The sequence below is a fragment of the Spermophilus citellus genome (genome assembly GCF_964194105.1).
Source record: "Spermophilus citellus genome assembly, chromosome: 11".
Taxonomy (NCBI): Eukaryota; Metazoa; Chordata; class Mammalia; order Rodentia; family Sciuridae; genus Spermophilus; species Spermophilus citellus.
The window spans coordinates 130,180,151-130,200,525 of NC_138192.1; the positions used below are offsets into that span (position 1 = coordinate 130,180,151).

At 49.8% G+C, this 20,375-nt stretch overlaps 1 protein-coding gene across 1 annotated transcript in view; it reads left to right on the plus strand.

Moving 5' to 3' along the window:
* The window catches only part of INPP5D (inositol polyphosphate-5-phosphatase D), a 110,075-nt gene that overhangs the window by 46,591 nt on the left and 43,109 nt on the right, over nt 1-20,375 (plus strand). The window contains exons 3-6 of the mRNA XM_081261875.1: nt 2,607-2,757; nt 5,186-5,354; nt 9,923-10,063; nt 16,334-16,421. Of these exons, the coding sequence (XP_081118001.1) occupies nt 2,607-2,757; nt 5,186-5,354; nt 9,923-10,063; nt 16,334-16,421 (549 nt within the window). The remainder of the gene's footprint in view (nt 1-2,606; nt 2,758-5,185; nt 5,355-9,922; nt 10,064-16,333; nt 16,422-20,375) is intronic.

A 20,375-nucleotide genomic window follows, 5' to 3' on the forward strand; every position in this document is an offset into this window, starting at 1 on the left:
CACACCCACACACACATCCACACACACCCACAAACACATCCACACACACCCACACATCCACACACACCCACACACACACACCCATACACATACACACACATACACACACCCACACATCCACACACACCCACAAACACATCCACACACACACACACATCCACACACACCCACACACACATCCACACACACCCACACACACATCCACACACACCCACACACTCATCCACACACACCCACACATCCACACACACCCACACACACACACCCATACACATACACACACATACACACACCCACACATCCACACACACCCACAAACACATCCACACACACACACACATCCACACACACCCACACACATCCACACACACCCACACACTCATCCACACACACACACATCCACACACACCCACAAACACATCCATACACACCCACACACACATCCACACACACCCACACACTCATCCACACACACACACACACATCCACACACACCCACACACACACATCCACACACACCCACACACTCATCCACACACACCCACACACATCCACACACACCCACAAACACATCCATACACACCCACACACACATCCACACACACCCACACACACATCCACACACACACACACATCCACACACACCCACACACACATACACACACACATACACACACACATCCACACACTCATCCACACACACACACATCCACACACTCATCCACACAACCCACACACACATCCACACACACCCACACACATCCACACACTCATCCACACACACACACCCACACACACCCACACACACATCCACACACACCCACACACTCATCCACACACACACATCCACACACACCCACACACACATCCACACACCCACACACATCCACACACTCATCCACACACACTCACACACACACATCCACACACACATCCACACACTACACCGGGGTGCAGTGCATACGTGCATGCAGGCACACTTTGAGAGAGACAGACAACCAGAGAGCAGAGACGAGCAGAGGTGGAGAGGCAGGACTGCTAGATGGATGACTAGGTCCCGGGCAAATGACAGCAGCATCCTCCCATGGAAGGAAAATGCATCCTCATACAACTAGGCTTGGACCACGCAGGAGTCTCAGGGAGGTGTCTGAGTACTTCCCAGACACCTGTTGTGGTGTTGGATGTCTGAGTCTATCCCGCTCACCTGTGATCTGAAGACCTTCAGGCCAGCCCACTGCCCCTGCCTCCAAGTCAGCCTCTCCACGCTGGCAGCAACAGGGGTCTGACCTGGAGGTGGGTGGGTCGAGATCCAGCCTGCTCACCCACCAGGTGGACTTTCCCTCCCAGATCTATTTTCCCAGTGGCTCTTTTTCTACAAGTGGTGGGTCTCATCCCCCTCAGCAAGAAGGTAGCTGACGGCCCCCAGGGGAGCAGTGGGCCCCTGACCTCCAAATCCAAAGTGGACATGAAAGTCATTGCAAAAGCCAGGCACAGTGGTACAAGCCTGCAATCCCAGCAACTCAGGAGGCTGAGGCAGGAGGTGCAAGTTCCAGGCCAGCCTAGGAACTTTGTGAGATCCTATCTGAAAATAAAACAAAAAAGCGAGGGACGGAGCTCAGTGGTAAAGTGCCTCTGGGTTCAATCTCCAATATCAAAATAAATAAATATAAATAAAAAGAGCTGGAGATGTAACTCAGTGGTAGAGCATCGGCCCAGCACGCAGGAGACCCTGGCTTTGATCCTTGGTATGAAAAAATAAATAAACAAACACACACACACATACACACCTGTGGCTGAGGATGTAACTCAGTGGTAGAGCACTAGTGTAGCATGTGCAAGGCCCTGGGTTTGATCCCCAGCACCACAAAAACATTAAAAACTAAATTTAAAAAAAATGACCTTTCGGGGGGCTGGGGTTGTGCTCAGTGGTACAGTGCTTGCCTGGCATGTGTGAGGCACTGGGTTTAATTCTCAGCACCACATAAAAACAAGTAAATAAAATAAAGTCCATCAACAACTAATAAAAATATTTTTTAAAAAATGACCTTTGGTGCTGGGGATGTAGCTCAGTGGTAAATCATGAATTTTGTACATACAACGTCCTGAGCTCAATCCTCAACACCAAAAAGAAACGGAAATTAAAAAAAAATTTTTAATTAAAAAAATCTTTAAATTATCTCTGTGGGGGAATGAACACACACAAACACGCACACATACACACACGCTCTAGAAAAATACATTCTAAACTATTGAAAATAAATCTCTTAGGCTTGTGGGATTATAGGCACTTTCTTTTGTTTAAGAAAGCCTGTGTTTTCTAGTTTTGCCATAGTGAAAATGTACTACTTGGATAGCAAAATACTTTTAAAAATAAAAGCTTGAGGCTGAAAGAAAAGAAGCCTTTCAAGAGGACCCTCGGTGGCCCTTGCAAGAGCCCTTGAGAGCGGCGGGTCACAGGATGTGAGGGTGTAGGCGTAGGAGTCTGAGGCTTTTTCTGGATCGCAGTCACTCCCTTGGCCTCACGGGTCTCCGCTGCAGGTGGCCTTTGTGGTTGGGTGACATTCTGGTCCCTTAGCATGTGCCTCTCTTTGGGGGTTCTGGCTCAGGCAACGGAAGGCGTCCCCATGAGACTCTTCACTAAGCTGGACCAGCTCATCGAGTTCTACAGGAAGGAGAACATGGGACTGGTGACACACCTGCAGTACCCAGTGCCCCTGGAGGAGGAGGACGCCGTCGACGACCCGGAGGAGGACACAGGTAGGAAGGGGTGGACAGGACGGCCAGAGGCTGGGAGGTGCCCTCGGGATTCTGCCCTCCAGGCCCCACAAGGGCTGTAGATTAAAGTGTCCCATAGGAGAAGGAGAGAGTGTGGCCTGATGGTTAAGGTCAGGCCAGGCACACAGGCTCTGGAGTCAGGCAGACATGGAGTGGAATTCCTCCCCGGCTCATCATCTCTATGGCCCTAGGTAAGTTACTTAACCTCTCTGAACCTCCAGTTTCTTGTCATAGAGACAGCAAAGACTGGGCATGGTACCACACACCCGTGACCACAGTGATTCAGGGGCTGAGGCAGGAGGATAATAACAACTTTAAGGCCGCCTCAGCAACTCAGAGAGACCTGCCTCAAATTTAAAAAACTAAGAAAAGGCTTGGAGTGTAGGTCAGGGATTGAGGGCCCTTAAATTGAATCTCTAGCACCAGAAAAACAAAAGAACAACAACAACAAAAAGGAGAGTCAGTTAAAAATAGTGCTGTATATACCTCTCAGAGCGTCACAGGGACCAAATGAGTCCATGAATGTAGTGTTCAGAGCCCGGTACACAGCAAGCATTCAGTAAATGCAGCTACCACCATTTTCATCATTATAATTTCACCACGAGGAAGGGCGATCCTTGCACCAAACTGGAAGGATAATAAAGATATTTATTTACATCATTAAAAGTGTGTGGAGGGCGGGAGGACAGCACTTAAAACCTGTAGGAAAACAAAAAAACAAAGACAGGTCCCTAAAAGCCTCAGGGCTGCCTCCTGCATGGTGTGGGGACAAAGCCAACAGGGCAAGTCCCATGGAAACGAAGTCTGTCAGGAAGTCAGCTCACTGTGGGGCAGGCTTTTTCTCTTCCCTAAGGTGCATTTTCTAAAAAGAAACCAGAAGTCACCCACCTGAGCCCTTTAGCTAGTTAGCTTTTCCCTGAGGGAGCGATTAGACCAGAATCGCTGACGTCCCTGGCCTGACCCCCGCCTGTCCCTGTGGGCTGCCGTCAGCTCAAGCTGGCCGCCCTTTCTGTCCTTCTCCTATGGGCTGGCTTGTGGGTCTCCATGCCCGCTTTTCTTCCCACCACCTGGAGACTCCCTCTTAGTGGGGGCACAGCTCATCGGCTGCAGAGCCACCTTGCTGGCCTTGTTAGGGACAGCAGGGGCCAGGCAAGGCCTTTCCTAAAGGACCACAACTCCACGGAGGCTGAAGGGGACCCAGGCAGGCCATGTCCCTCTCCCCCACCCTGGTCCCAGGAAGAGGTGCCTTTGGGGATAAGCAAGGTCCATCTTCGGCATAGTCAGAGTCCATGGCCACCAGGGTCCCAAGGCCAGAGCACAGCCTTGACCTCTGGGAAGCTGTCCTGCAGCAGTGCCCTCTATATGCCACCATCTCACTTCCCACAGGCCACCCACCCCCACTGTGGCCCTCTAGGATGCTGTCTGGACAAAGACCCTGATACGCTTCCTGTGAGGGCTGGAAAGAGAAGCCCAGTCCCATGACCCTGGCTTCACTTCCCCAGTCGAGGCCACCCACTGGCGGATGGGACGAGAGCAGTGTGCACCCCAGCCCACAGGGTCCCACTTGGCTCAGGTCTTCTCAAGGTGCTGCCGGTCCCCAATGCTCAAAACAGACTCACAGCCACCTTTAGAACTCCAGAGGGACAGGAAATGAAGTGCCACCCATTAAGGAGAGTGTCCCTCTGCAGTGCTGCGGCTGGAGGGTGGAGGTGGCCATTATGTGTAGGACGGTGCTTGACCAGGCTCCTGGGCCTGGGGGGCTCAATGACCTTTGTGTGTTTGTGGTAAGTGAAGAAAGGGGATTCTACAGAAGGTGGGCAAGAGTCTCTGCTCTCGGGCCAACTCCAAGCGATTGCTTCAGCTTTTCAGGTCTTTGAGCGAGGGCACCCTGTCACTTTCTCAATGCATCTCCAAGGGTCCGGGGAAAGAGACGAGGGAGGGCAGAAAGGAAAGTGCAGAGAGAGGGGTCAGGGGAGAGAGAAGAGCGGTTGGTGGGGCCTGACTGCCTCCCCATCCTGGGTCCATCTTGTGCTCTGGCCTCATTCTGGGGACTGTCCTCTGCCTGGCCCAAGGCACTTGCCCCAGCCCCTGTAAAGAGGTTCTGTGCTGCTAACCTGCCTGGCTTAGTGTGTCCCAGCCAGCAGTCCTGCAGGCCACCTGCCCCCTGCACCTGGCAGGTGCTGGCTGAGTTCACAGTGGGACAGACGAGGCCTGGTCCAAAGATCATGAAAGCCAAGTCTGCTGCAGGAAGCTCTGAGGGAGTCTGAGGAATTGAGGAGGCGGAAGAGCCATGGGGCACAGGCGGGGACCTGGTACTGGATGGCCCAGACCTCACAGGGCTGTGGTGAGGTATGGGGGCGGGTCTGCGTGCACAGCGTCCTCACCAATGACACTGCTCTTCTCTTGGTAGAAAGCGTCATGTCTCCACCCGAATTGCCACCAAGAAACATCCCTCTGTCTGGGCCCTGTGAGGCCAAGGAGCTTCCTCCAGCAGCTGAGAATCCCAGAGCAGCCGAGGTCAGCCGGCCCAGCCTCTCCGAGACACTGTTCCAGCGGCTGCAGAGCATGGACACCAGCGGGTGAGTGTCCACCTGGCAGGGCCCTTCGGAGGCCAGTTGTGGTGCATCCAGCACTCAGCTGGGACTCTGGGGAGCATGCCAGTCCCAGAATGATGACCTCTCTCTGGCCATCCACGTCTGTGTACATATGATTCATTAATAGCAAGGTCAAAAAACAATTTTGGGGGGGGGGGGAGGGTGGAGTACCAGGGATTGAACTCAGGGGCATTCAACCACTGAGCCACCTCCCCAGCCCTATTCTGTATTTTATTTAGAGACAGGGTCTCACTGAGTTGCTTAGTGCCTTGCTTTTGCTGAGGCTGGCTTTGAACTCATGATCCTCCCACCTCAGCCTCCTGAGCCGCTGGGATTACAGACGTGCACGGCCATGCCTGGCCAAAAACCAATTTTTATGTTTTTAGACAAGATTATTTCTCCCTCAAGACTCTTGTTCTTTGCCTGCTTTTCTATCAAGATCTTACTGTTTTTGTCATCAAGTTTTAGGACCGCCTTATATAATAGCCCTTTCTCCATCATCCTGAGGGGGGTAAAATATCTATCTTCTAGCTCGTTGCTTACTTTAAAAGTTTTGGAATGTTTTTATGTTGCTCAATGTTGGATCCTCTGAGGAGTCTGAGTCATTCCCTTGGTGAACGCAAAGTCACTTGTATCATTAGGAGGTCATTGCTATTCTCCGGGCAGACAGCAGCTCACCACCCACAACTGCCAGCGTTCTTAAAGCCATCCCAAGTGCCAGTCACCCCAGGAGGCACACCTGCTTATTCCACGGATTCTCACAACAATCAGACGCAGAGGGACGGTTCCCTTCCACAGAGTACACCTGAGTCTCAGAAAGTTTTGCTCCAGGGCCCAGAGTGACTGTCCCTGCTCTCATGCCACATAGGGATACCCTTCAGGCCCCAGGAGGGCACCACAGAATTATTGGCCCATTAGGGGGCACAAGACAAAGTGGTGACATTCATAAAAGAGCCTGGAGAGGGAATGGGCACCCAGAGCTAGAAACAGGGGATGCCATGATCCTGGGTATGTGAGTCGGGGGTATGTGAGTTTGCCCCGGGGTCGGAAACACATGCAGACACAAATACGGCAGCTCCCTGCCTTGGGCGCTTGCTGCTCTTGAGGCTGTTGACTTGAGCCTCGGGTCTGGCTGAAGTAGTTGGTCATCTCCAGGGGCTGAGTGGATGCTCAGGGCCACACATGGGAGGAGCTGGCCACTCAGGGCTGAGGGAGCCCTGACCCGGCCCTGCATTCCCATGCAGTCTGCTGAGGATCCCTGCTCTTCCTGAGGCTCACATTCTACCTGTGACCACCCTGTCCCTGAGTTCCAGGATGGGGTCCTCTGCACCTAAAAGGACACAGCAGGCTCCTGAGCTCATTTAAACTGGGAGCTCCCAGGAGGGTTTACACAGAGACTGTTTACGGAGTGCCGATAGATCTGCAGGAATCAACGGGGAGAGCAGGGTGTGGTCGTGTGATCCCAAATGCCAGGGCCTGAGCAGCCAGACCTGGCACCTGCCTCATCCCTCTTGCCCTCTCTCCCTCCTACCGGTGCTCACCCAGCATGGACCAGGGCCAAGAGAGCCCTGGACTTGTCCAGCCATCCCTGCTCCCCTGAGCACAGGAGGATGGAGGTCGGGGAGAGGAAGGGAAGGGAAATGGAAGGGGTTCCTCACTCGTCACCAGCCGGCCAAACTCAACCCCACCACAGGGGGCTCAGGGTGCTGTTCTCTCTGCCTGGAAAACCTTCCCTCAGCTCTCAGACCACCAGCTCCTAGGCGTCCCCTCGTCTGAGGCCTTGTTGGCTGGCCATGAAGGACTGTCCTGAGCTCACAGCATAAGATGACCTCATAAGCAGGACTCTGGTGCAGCAGACGTGGACCTGCTGAGGGTCTGGGTTGCCTGCCTCCCTGAGGTCCCACTGCCATCTTAGAACAGGTCACTGTTGAGCTTACCCTCCCAACAGTGGACCTGAGGGTGCCAGCGTATGTGGGCAGCTCTGGCGGTGTGGTATCCATGGCCAGATGCCTGACTCCCCAGGCTCTGGTGTGGAAGGCGTGGTGGGTTCTCTACTGCAGACACACCCCAGAACTCTGGAGGCCTGTGCTCTGAGTCCCTCATGAGACTTCCAGAAACCACCATGGCATCTTCTCCTACCATAAACACCTCTACTACCCTGGGGTGTCTGGGTTCCCCAGCAGGGGAACTGCCCGTACCCAGCCTGGACCTGCTAGACAGCTGTCTCCTGCTGTGGGGCGCATGGAGCGGGCCGCCTTCCACGGCACCCTGAACGGGTCAGAGCGCTAGTCAGGTGTGGTGCGGGCAGTGCAGGCAGTCCCAGCACTCCTTCCTTTGAGGTGGAGAAATGAAGTGCAGTCTCTCTGACATTGCTCCGTGGTATGGTCCAGAGTGTGAATGGCATCTGGTCCCAAGGGACTGCCCCAGCTCCTGCTGGCTGGTTCCCTCAGCCTCTCTGGTGAGGCCCGAACCTCCCCTCCCGGCTGGATAATGGTGGTTCTCCACCCTAGTTACAGGTCTGGGGCCGGGAAGGAGATGAAGGTACCTCCTGAAAGGAGTCATGACTTACACATCAGAGGCTTTGCCTCTTCACACAGGCCTGAGGAGGGCTGTAACAGGAAGGAAGCTACACAAAGGGCCCCTTATGCCCCCAGGGCCTAGCCTGTGGTCTAGCCTGTGGCCGATATGTTGGATGAATTAATAAGTCAGTGTACCCTGTCTCCTATGAATTAGTTACTCAAAAGCATTTTGTTGTTGTTGTTGTTCTCTATGAGAAAAGCTACCCCCACTCCCAAACGAAGCTGCCAGGGCTGCACCCCTGCCCTCTGATTTGGCAAAACACAAAGGAAGCACCTGGGGGTACAATACCAGCCACTGGCCGCTAAGATGCCTGTTGTCCTTCCTCCCTCCTGGACACACCCGTGGGCTCTTTTCTAGGCCCACACGATGGCATTTGGTGCATGATCCTTGAGTTCCTGTGCTATTTACCAAAGAGATGAATAGTCGGAGTTTTAACGGTTGATAACTGGTCATGATTTTCCCAATACATACGTCTAAATGACTGTTAAAAGTTCCATGGAGACCCTCTTGTCTTGTTCCTGGGGTTTCTATTTTCCCGTGTCAAGATGTTAAATGCAGTGAATTCCTTGGAGTTCAGGGACGCCCTCCAGGTGCCCTCAACACTCCCCACTCCTGTTGACTCCTACTGCTGGGAGCGGGTGCAGGTGCAGGGGTTCTGCCCGGCTAAGCAGGGCGTGAGGCCCAGCTGTCAGGAAGGCCTTGAGGTGGGGAGTGGGCTGAAGGCACCTGCTGGGCCATGGTCCTTCAGGACACTTGCACACGTGTGCCCAGGTCGCCCCCTTGGTCTCCCTGCAGGAGCAGAGGAGCAGGGCAGGGCAGGGGAGGGGTCTCTGCCTGGGTTTGCTTCTCAGCCAACTCAGGTGTGGAGATGGGACAGAGCAAAGGAATCATGGGAGGGACAGAGGGACTGGGAGAGGCAGCAGGGTGCCCTCCGTCAGCCCTCACTTTAAGCCTTAGAACTCAGATGCTGTGTCTGCTTTAGAACTCATCTACTTTGGTGGCCAAGTTCCTTTTTACACAGAGGACCGCCTTTAGATGACTCTCAATTACAGGACTATCTGGGCTCTTTTGTGCAAATCAATCAGATCTCATCAGTTAGGTCATAGGTAACAGGTTAATTACTACAACATTTCCAAGCAAAATTAACCTTTTTGGATAAACATAATCTATATCTTTATGCCTGTCTTCTTTTTCTTACATCTCCAGTCCTTTTTATTTTTTTATTTTGAGACAGGGTCTCACTAAGTTGCTGAGGCTGGCCTCAAATTTGCAATTCTCCTGACTCAGCTTCCCTAGTCTCTGGGGTTATTGGCATGTGCCACTGTGCCCGGCCCATTCACTTTTTTTGTGGGAGGCAGGTACTAAAGATTGAATCCACTGAACCCCATCCCCAGCCCTTTTTATTGTTAATTGCTGAGGCTGGCTTTGAATTTGTGATCCTCCTGCCTCAGCTTCCCACATTGCTGGGATTACAGGAGTGCACCACTGTGCCCAGTCCCCGTGCACTTTTTAAACTGAAGAAACTGGGACCCTACAAGGGAGAGCAAAGCCAGGACACCTGGACAGCCTTTCTGCCACCTATATGCCCAGCCCTGTCATCACTCAGACTTCTCCAGGAGCCTGGGGTAACTCCAAGCTCTCCAGTGTGCATGCCAGACCCGGCCCCTCGCCATGTCTGACTTCCAGCCCTCTGATTCTTGCCCTGTGAGTAGAGAGGCGGGGAGATTGCAGGATATACCCCACCTGTCTTCTTTTTAAAGGACAGCTACTTCCCAAGCCTCAAGACAGATACCTGCTCTTGCTGGACCCCTTTGCCTCCTCTTACCTGGGCCTCCTCTGCAGTGAGGCCAAGGGGCCTTTGCACAGGTTTGCACACATTCTCCGCCAGGGCCACGTCTCAGCCTGGGACCAAGGAACCTCAGCTCATCGTGGTCCTTGCTGTGACTGCTTCTATTTTGCTTTTTCCTCTCCAGGCTTCCCGAGGAGCATCTGAAAGCCATCCAAGATTATCTGAGCACTCAGCTCACCCTGGACTCTGACTTCGTGAAGACAGGCTCCAGCAGCCTCCCCCACCTGAAGAAACTGACCTCGCTGCTCTGCAAGGAACTCTATGGGTAATGGCAGCCCCTGAGGCGGGAGGGGTGGTGAGAGCAACGCAGAAGATGCCCTGGGGGGAGCCTGCAGGGTGGGGCTGTCCCAGTGTGAGAAGCAGATAGAGCTTTGTGGTTGTTTTCATAGAATCTGAGCTGTAGTGTGTGTGTGTGTGTGTGTGTGTGTGTGTGTGTGTGTGTGTGTGTTTCCTGGTGCTGGGATGGAACCTGAGCAAATGCTCCACCACTGAGGAGCAGCCTCAGCCTGTCTTGTTTTTAAACTAGAGTTTATTTGAGACGGGCGTGGTGGGGCACACCTATAATCCCAGCAATTCAGGAGGCTGAGGCAGGAGGATCTCAAGTTTGAGGCCAGCCTCAGCAATTTAGCAAGCCACTAAGCAACTTAGTGGATCCCTGTCTCAAATTAAAAAATTAAAAGGGCTGGGGATGTGGCTCAGGGGTTAAGCACCCTTCAGTTCAATCCCCAGGGCCAAAAACAAAACCACGTTCATTTGAAGTCAGTAGCTCTGGAAGTGGGGAGAGACAGAGGTGACTTGGTCAGAATCCAGCCTTTAGCTTTTGGCTCCCATTCCTCCTACGGAAGCCAGCACATTGACAGGTACCTAAGGGTACCAGCTTATCTTCTGGGTTGGTGGTGACAGCCCAAAATTTCCAGTGATGGCTGTTTTTCAAAGTGAACTGATTCACTAAAAAGTTCAATTTTCCAATATTAAATTCATTAAACAACCAATGGTAAAAATTCTGATTTTGTAAAGATTCTCTTGATTTTACACTTTTTATTTTATTAACCTTAAACTGAACCTCAAGTTCAATCACATTTTAATTGCTAGAAGTGCAAAAGTAAGGCCGATATGTCATCAGATGAATTAGCAAAGAATAGCTTAAAAGGCTAAAGCTTGGGGTGATCTGTAGGAAGTGTCCAGGAGGATGGGAGTGGTGGTGCAGGCCAGCCACCCTAACAACCCGGGAGGCTGAGCAGGAGGATGAAAAGCTCAAGGCTAGCCTCAGCGATGTAGGCAAACCCTGACCCTAATATAAAAAGGGCAGGGGATGTGGCTGAGTGGTAAAGTGCCCCTGGGTTCAATCCCTGGTACACACACCCAGTCACAAGGAGCCCAAACAAACCTGTCACAAACGAAAGGTCAGCATTTCGGTTGGGAAAAATTGTCATTTCTGTGGATGAGCGATCCTGGATCGTGCTCTTTTGTTTTATTACACCTACAGCAGTGTCAAGCTTCTCTTGTTAGTTCCTCGCCGCCGTGTCTATTTTAGCTTAGTTGATGTACAGGAAAGACTCTTTCGTCATCGTAACCAAGTTTGGCTCCTAAAAGCACAATCAGTATATTTGGTACATGTGACAAATAATTTCTTTGACAAATTGAGCCGTCATCAAATGGGCCAGTCAAGCTTCATTTCAACAAACTGGCCTTCAACAAATGTCATTCCACAGCCAAACAGAAACGTCATTTTTCTACGTTTCCATGGCAGATTGTGTTCCACGTGATGGTGTGTTTATAAATCATCATTACTTGTGTAAATGCTTCTGAATGGCACCTTCTTTTTAAAAAAAACAGGTTTCGTAATGGCTGATAACAAGCTTTTATTTCTGCTTTGGCAGAGCTCCTGACCTTGGCTGTGTCGGTGTGGAGGAGTAAATACAGTTCAAAATTTCTATCAGGCCTCCCCCAGATCCTTGGGGGCATTGGCACCTAGCCCCATCAGTGCATGCTGCACTTCCCCAGGTAGCACTGTGGGGACGGCAGCTTCCCCTCCCTGCCCATTCTCTGGTACCTTGTGGCAGGACGAAGAGCTTCCTTCAGCATCGCCAGCTTCTCATCTCCATGCTGGACACTTCACCTCAAGTTAGGATTAGTGGCGCTGCGACCCCTTCTTCCCTTTGGTAGGTCAAGCAACAGCCTGGCCTGGAGACAAGGTTAGCCGAGGGGCAGAACATCAGAAATCTTAGGTATTGCTGGGTGTATTGGTACCCGCCTGTAATGCCAGCAGCTCAGGAGGCTGAGGCAGGAGGATCACAAGTTCAAAGCCAGCTGCAGCAATTTAGCAAGGCCCTAAGCAACTCAGCAAGACCCCACCTCTAAATTAAAATAAGAAAAAGGGCGGAGGGTATGGCTCAGAGATAAAGTGCCCCAACCAGGGTTCAAACATGGGTCAAAAAAGAAAAGAAAAGAAAAAAAAACTTAAGTGAAAACAAAATTGTGCTTCCCCTCCCCACTGCCATCCCTGCAGATGTAATTCCATGACATTCTAAGCCCAGAATGTCCAGACACAGGCACGTTCAGACCTTCATTCAACACACGGGAGTCTGAGCCGCAAGACCAGGGGACACGCAGAAAACACTGGGATTTAGACTAAAACCTGAAGGAATCATGTGCATAGATGTCCCAATAACTAACATTTTAAATTCATTCCTCGTTTTAAAATTCAAAAAAGGGAGTAGAAGGATACTGCTTTAAGAAAGCAACATGTGTCAACGCAAAATCGATTACACTTGACAGGGAGCCATTAAGTGATTCCATTAAACACCTGAACAAAAGACAGGAGATGCTGTTTCCGCTGTTTCTCGCCTGATTATTTAATACTGCATGACAGATTTTTGCTAAAGCAAGATAAAAAAAAAAAAAGGAACAAAAAAAATTCAAAGAAGGAAAAACAAAGGGGATATGAAGCATCCACACATCCTTTGGGGTCTGGAGTTCTGGGGTCATCACTGAAATTGAATAGGAATCTGGGGGAAATTAACCAACTCACAGAGACAAGGGGGCAGCCAGCCGTCCCTCTGCAGGGGGCTGAGGTCCTGCCCAGAGGCCCTGGCAAGCTTTCTGGGGACCAGCTAACAGTCACTCCCCTGGGCAAATCCTTCACAGGATAAGGTCAGTTCTTAAGTCTTCCTGAGACACACAGGGGCCACCACAGGGACCATAGAGTGGATAAGCTCTGGGGACAGAACCCACAGCTGTTCCTAGAAGCCTTTTCTGTCCTCCACCTGGTGGCATAAGGAAATCACTGTCTCTCACCTTCCTGTTCAGAATCAAATTGACCCTGGAGACCCAGATCCTGGCGTAGGATCACAGAAGTCCCCAGGGTCTTCCCCCACCTCAGCTATGAGGTGAAAAGCTGGCCTCCTCCTATGCTGGGGGAAGGGGCAGACTGACCACCCCTCCCCGTTGCCCTCTCCCTTCTCCCCAAGGTCAGACTGCCCAGTTAAAGCCTTATTCTCCTGTGTTTGCTTTTCTTGTCCTGATTTCATTTCTATCACCATCGGGTCCAAAGTTCCATCTCTGTGCCATTCCTGTTAAAGTCCCTGAGTGTCATTGATCATTCTGACCCCAAATAATACTGCCAAATGGGTCTGGGAGCCATTCAGATTTTTTCAAAATTTAAAGCAGTTAGAAATACGAGGAAAACAGCACTATTCTTAGAACATTCCAAAGATTCAGTTTGTATTATTTGTGCTTTTTGGATAGTGTTTTGAAAAAGGAGAAAAAGATCTAGATAATGTTAAAACTTGTTCTGAAGTAGTGCTTTAAAAAAATGTTTTAGGGCTGGGGATGTGGCTCAAGCGGTAGCGCGCTCGCCTGGCATGCGTGCGGCCCGGGTTCGATCCTCAGCACCACATACCAACAAAGATGTTGTGTCCACCGAGAACTAAGAAATAAATATTAAAAATTCTCAAAAAAAAATGTTTTAGCCCAGAATTCTTTGATGAAATGGTCACTTAAAACAGTACCACTGCACTGCGCTGGGTTGTGGCTCAACAGTAGAGTACATGTGAGGCCCTGGGTTTGGTCCTCAGCACCATATAAAAATAAATAAAATAAAGGTATTCTGTCCAACTACAACTAAAAAATAAATATTAAAAAAAAAAACAAAAAACAACAACAAACAGTACCACTGTGTCTGAGCAGGGATAGAGCCCCTGGGGAAGGGGTGATGGTAACCAGACCCCTGCTGCAGGGCTTCTCCCTGGCACACCTTCCCTCCATCGTGAGTCCCTAAAGGAATCCTGACCATCATTTTCTTCTTCCTCTTTTTCTTTTTTCTACTTTGTTGGTGCTGGGGATGAAACCCAGGGCCTGTGCAGGTAGGATGGTAGCAAAGTGCTGTCTTATTGAGCTGCACCCAGCCCTTGGATGACCATTTCAAAGTCAGTAAAGTAGGCTGGGCTTGGTGTGCACACCAGTAATCCCAGCAACTCAGGAAGCTGAGATAGAAGGGTCTCAAGTTCAAGGCCAGCCTCTACAACTTAGTGAGACCCTGTTTCAAAAGAAAAAATTAAAAGGTCTCAGCGGTTAGGCACCCCTGGGTTCAATCCCGGATGCCAAACAAAGGCAAAACCCATCAAAGTCAGTAAAATAGAGCACCATCCTTGAAACTGTAAAATGTCAGGAATACTCAAATGCTACGTTGCCCAGCACACAGGGAGTTCTGGGTCTATTTGAAGGGATTATGGAGACGGGAAGCAAATCCTACCACATTTCAGAAGAGCTCATGCAATCGACTGACCCAAAAGAACTATGGGAATAAAATGGAACTTTGAGTCAAAATGAATAGTGACGTGGTGGGACTGTTTCCCTGCATTCCAGATAATAAAATTCTAGATGAGGTAAGGAATTAAACCTACAACACACACGAAACTCATAGAACAATCTTTTTTTTTTTTGAGGGGGGAGGTACCAAGATTGAACTCAGGGGCACTTGACCACTTTGGGCAACAAAATTACCAAGGAAAAGATGCAAATTAGAATAAAAATTACAAATAACTTTACAATGAAATCCATACTATCTAGGATGAAAATAACATAACAACAGGGATAAGTACAACACAGATTAAATTAAGAAGCAAAGCAAAATGTAAATTTTACAGCAATATATAAAAATACTAACAAAATTCTCAACAGAAAATTGTCAAAGGGGATAAACAAGGTTTTTTGTTTGTTTTTGTTTTTGTTTTTGATTTTTTGGTAGTTGTGTATGAAAAGCATGCCTTTAATATTTTATTTATTTTCATGCAATGCTAAAGACACAGTTCCCACACATGCAGGCAAGTACTCTGCCACTGAGTTACAGCCCCATCCCTAAACAGTTTATGTAAAGAGAAATGTAGTAGACGTCAACCAGAAAAATACAGCAGAAGCATTAGAAATAGAAGGTATGCAAGTCCATTGTTTTGGTAATGCTGGGGATCCACCCCAGGGCATTGGCATGCTATATTCATTAATATTAAAGTACAATGTCAGGCAGGTTAAAAAGGAGAAAGAGAAAAAAGTAGTAAAAAAGAATGCAGAGGCGATATTGGCCAAGCAGGCCTGAACAGAGCTGGAGACCCTCACTCAAGGGCTTAGCAAAACTGACCAGGAGCCAGGATCCCTGTTTCTTCTAATTCTGTAAATGGAAATAAGAACAGAAAAGCTATATGAACAAAGCTGTTCAGAGCAGCCTTTATTTATAATAGCAAAGATCTCAGAGTAACCCAAATATCTAACAACTGACTTTGGCACATTTACTTGATAGACTATTTTGAAACCATTAGGATGTTAAACATGTACAAACATGAACAGTTTTTGATGAAATAAGTGAAAAATCAAACTCAAAATTGTCTGCTCACCATGCTTAAAACGTGAAAACAATAGGAAGAGATGGGAAGGGAACAAAGAAACGATAAAGTCCTAGTATTAGATTTGTCTCTGGATCTGACAATGGAAAAATCCCTCTGGTCTCCCTCGAAGCTGCTAGAAAAGGGATTTGCATCAGAATCCACCAGTCCCCAGCACCAGGAAGCCCTGGTATTTAAAATGCAGATTCCGGACCAAATCAGCTTGGAGCCCAGAAATTTGCATTTTTAACAGGGGGTTTGTGTGTGTGTGTGTGTGTGTGTGTGTGTGTGTGTGTGTGTGTGACTCCTGTGAGTTAGACCGGGAACCCAGGATTCCTACGTGATTTTAAAGTAGTTTGGGTCTGGACTGGAGTTCCCTACAGGCTGCGTGCTCTCACGCGGCTGAGACGAAACCCAGGTGAACTCGGTTCTGCACACAGTGGGGCTCCAGTTTGACGCGGAGCGGGAAGGGAGGGGGTCTGGGCCGACGGGCCGGCCCGGGCTGGCGGATTGATCTTTGCCTGGGCTTGTCCCTGGGGAAGGATCACCGGCCTTTGCCAGGCCGAGTGGGACCGGGTCTCCAGCAGAGCCTGAGCCGTCTCGGACGCACCTCCTCGGTGCCCACTAACCCTGTTCTTCACCCCTCCCCTGGCCTCCAGCGAAGTTGTCCGGACGCTCCCGTCCCTGGAGTCTCTGCAGAAGTTGTTCGACCAGCAGCTCTCCCCTGGCCTCCGTTCTCGTCCTCAGGTACAGGGTCTTGGGGTGGAAGAGGAAATTAATAAGCCCAAGGAGGGGGATGAGCTGGCCAACGTCGCAAGGGCCCAGAGGGAGAGGAGAGCAGACTTGTACACTGAGGTGGAGGGGAACCCCCCCACCCTGCCCCTCCCCGAAGGCGTTTCCCACCCCGAATTTCGATTTGAAGAATAAGGATTTCAGATCATGTGCCCATCAGCTGAACTGCTGATTTAGCACTGAATCAGGAGGCGGGCAGGACCTGTTCCCACCATGGCTCATCCGAAACTGGAAAGAAAGATAAGAGGTGACCAGTTCTTGGTCCTTGCTGCTTGCTCCCGAGAGGCAGAATGAAGACCCCTCTCCTCAGGCAGGGCTGGAGGCCACGGTCCAGTTGACCATTAGGCATGAATCTGTAAAAAGGAAAAAGAAAAAAAAGAAGAAGAAGAAAAGAAAAAGGTGTCCTCATCAAAGTTATAAAAACAAGCAGAAACAGTATCTTGAGGAAAATGTTTGCTACAAATATTAGAGACAAAGGATTAGCAGGATTAAAAGAGAGAGACTCCAAAAAATAAGTAGAAAAATCCAGTTATTTAGATGGGAAAAGCTATAAACAGGCAGGCAGTGTATCCATAGAAAGATTTCCAACCTCCTGGGCAAGTAACCCCGAAACTCAAGTGTGATCTCCACTTATCAGGCAGAAAGTTGATGGCTAAAGGCGATTGTAGAGTCAGGGCCCCTAGTACTGGGGAGCCCGATGCTCTGGGATGCTCCCCGGGGCTCATCCCTCTACTGGCGGGATGGAAATGGGTTTTCTGAAAGCCATTCATGTGCAAATTTTCACTCCCCTCTTCAGCAGAGCCTTGTGTAGGCAGCCATCTTAAGGATTGCACGCCACATGGTACTGACAAAGGTGTGCACTGGAGCTTGGTCTCTGAAAGCAAAAATATGGAAGCCCCATCAATGTAGAGAGATGGTGAATGTAGAGAGATGGGCACCGCTGTGGGCAGATCTCCAGCCATACCTGTTGGGTGGGATATGCAAATGGCGGAACAACTGTGCACTGTGGCTTCCTCCCAGGGAAAGCAAACCAGAAGGATTTAAACCTACTGGGCCACTCTGCTCACCAGGAGGTCCGGTGGGATGGGAGAGAAGGGGGTGGGCCTAGGGCGCCTTTGTCCACATTGCTTGCTTGAGTTGTAGGGCAGATGAAACTTTCCTCCTCCTTTCTGCTTCCTGAAGTTTCCATTGTTGAGTCTCTGGGGCAAAGTGAGAGTGGATAGATTGACTGGACCAATAGCACATTTATACATGTGGGAGCTTCACAAAATGTGACACTCAGAGAAGACACAGATGATTGACGTTTTTATACCACTGTGAGGCTATGGAAAGCAGCAGGGACTTGGAGTGGGGCAGGTGGTGGTGGGTCGTATACTGGGGGGCGGGGGGGTTCTCAAGGGGAAGCCTCTAGTCCTGAACAGTTCAGCTCTTAGTCAGCAGCCTTCGGAAGACGGGTGAACTGGGTGTGCTGGAGGCTGCGGTGGCAGGATCCCTTGAGCCCAGGAGTTGGGGGTTAGCCTGACTCACAAAGTGAGACCCCATCTCAAAAAGAAAAGAAAACAAAGAAAGAACAGGTGAGGTTCTTGGTGAGGTGTTCACGGGTCTTTCCTAGATCTAGACAGCAGATGGCGAGACCACGGAGAGCCTCCCTTTGACTACCTGTGGAGAGGGTTGCAAATTTCTTTTACAAAAAGACAGCTTTTCAGAGCTATTCCTGTGTCTGCAGTTTCTGTGAATAGCCATCTTGAAACATGCCAAAGAAGAATATTTTGAGGTGGCTTATTTTGGTCTTCTACAGAATTTTTTTTACAGAGAAAATATATTTGTGTTCTATTTATACAACTGAAAAAATTCACCAGGAAAAAAGATATATTTAAATGTATTTCTTTGAAGTGAATGATGGGTTAATTTCTAAGAAAGCAAAAACAAATCTAGATGAAACGGGACCAGCTAAACATCAGAAATTAGTTTGAGAGGAAGAATGTGCACCCAAGTCCTTGATCAGGAGACAGGCCTCCAGAGATGGGCCAGCAGCCATCAGGGTGAGGGTCTGCCCCTCAGAGGACAGCGTGTTTGCATTTGGAGGTAGGACAGAGCAGTGACAGGAGTGGGGTGGTCTCCTCCTGTGAGACCCTGGATTTCAATCCATTTCCTTCATGGCCCCAGACGGGGAACACCTATAGAAACTTAAATAGAGCAACAAATATACCACTTATGGTAACTTTGAAGCAGCATGTTTTTAGAGGTCTGTTCTGTTGAGAAAACAGGTGGCTGATTACAGCATTTGAAAAAATATATATGAAAAAATATACAAGGCTCTATGAGCTCTAGATTATGATGTCCAGCCTACTTTAATGCAACATATCAATTTTGTAGAAGTATTTGCAGAATCCATCACTCGGGACTTACTGGGTTAAAGGAAGGCCGAGAATGTCACCTTTGGTATACCTTCAGAATTCACAGTCAGGAGGGTGTTCAGAGAGGCTGCCTGGCATAGAGAAGGAAGACGCGCCTCGGTCAATAAGACTAGCCCCTTGGGCCCTTTGAGCCCCGCCTGTGTACTGGGGGTGGTGGTGTCCTATGGTGCAGGGCTGGATAAGGGGGGAGGATGCCCGTGAGTCTGGCATCTGAGCAGTCAGATCCTTGCCACACAAGCCCTTAGCCTTAGGAAGGCAGACACTCCCCAGACCCTGGTGGGACCCTAACCCCTGCAGGGTTAGGCTGTTGAAAGGCTCCTAAAACTATGCAGTCAAATGGTGAGGAACCTCAGGGCAGCCAAGAGCCCTGGGTCTACCCTGCACAGAACCCAGAATGGGGGTTTGTTAATGTGTAGGCATCCCCTTTGAAAAGTGCTGCTAAGGTGGGTGTGGCATGCCTGGGACTCTGGGGCTGAAGCAGGAGGATTGCACGTTTGAGGCCAACCTTAGCAAGGCCTTAAGCCACTTGGTGAGACCCTGTCTCAAAATAAAAATATAAAATAAATAAAAAGGACTGGAGAGGTAATGCAGTGGTAAAGCACCCTGGGTGTCAGTCCCCAATAAGAGAGAGAGAAAAGAAAGAAAAGTGCCACTAAGGGGCAAAGTGGGATAACTGGGTGGACTGTGTAACCCGCAGGTGACTCCCGTGCCAACCCACCCGCGGGCAGGCTGCACTGCGAGTTGCACCCTCAGCCTGAACATTAGTGACATTTCGACCTGGGTAGCTCTTTGTTGTAGGGACTGTCCTGTGTGCTGGCCTCTACCCACTGAGTGCCATTAATCTCCCCAGCTGTGCTGCCTGGAAATGTTTCCAGATGTTGCCAAATGTCCCTTGAGGGGTAAAATGTACCTGAGAGCCACAGTACTCAACCCGAATTCAAATCCCGCTGTGTGCTAGCTCTAGCACACCCTGTCTCTGCTCCCCCAGGGCTTAAAATCGTGCTTGTTACAGGAATTCATCAAATGATCCTCGCTATTAGGCAGAAGTATTAGAAAAGCTACAGCTCTTACCCAAAACCTTTGTCCCAGGAACTAACTCCCTGGGCTTAACATCCTTGTGCTCTGTAAGGTTCTGCCAGACCTCCCCCAAAGTCACAGATCCAAAGAGGGGAGACACCAGCCGGAAGCTGCACAGCAACTGTCCAGGACAGAAAGCGGGAAAGAAGGAGGTTTGAATCCATGCTGTCTTAGTTAATTATGAGAAAAACAACCCCAAATGAGGGGTGGCAGAACTGCCCCACCTACTGACCAGCATTTCTTAGCCAACAGGTAGCCTTTCTGTTCTGCCCTTGCCTGCATCTAGATCCACTCTTCTCAGCCTTTCCCTCATTGATATCTAGACAGATTGTGAGCTTTCTTAAAAAGTCGTCAGAGAAAGCACTGACACGTTAATAGCCATGATAATGGTGGTGAGGTGATTGGGGGAGTTAAT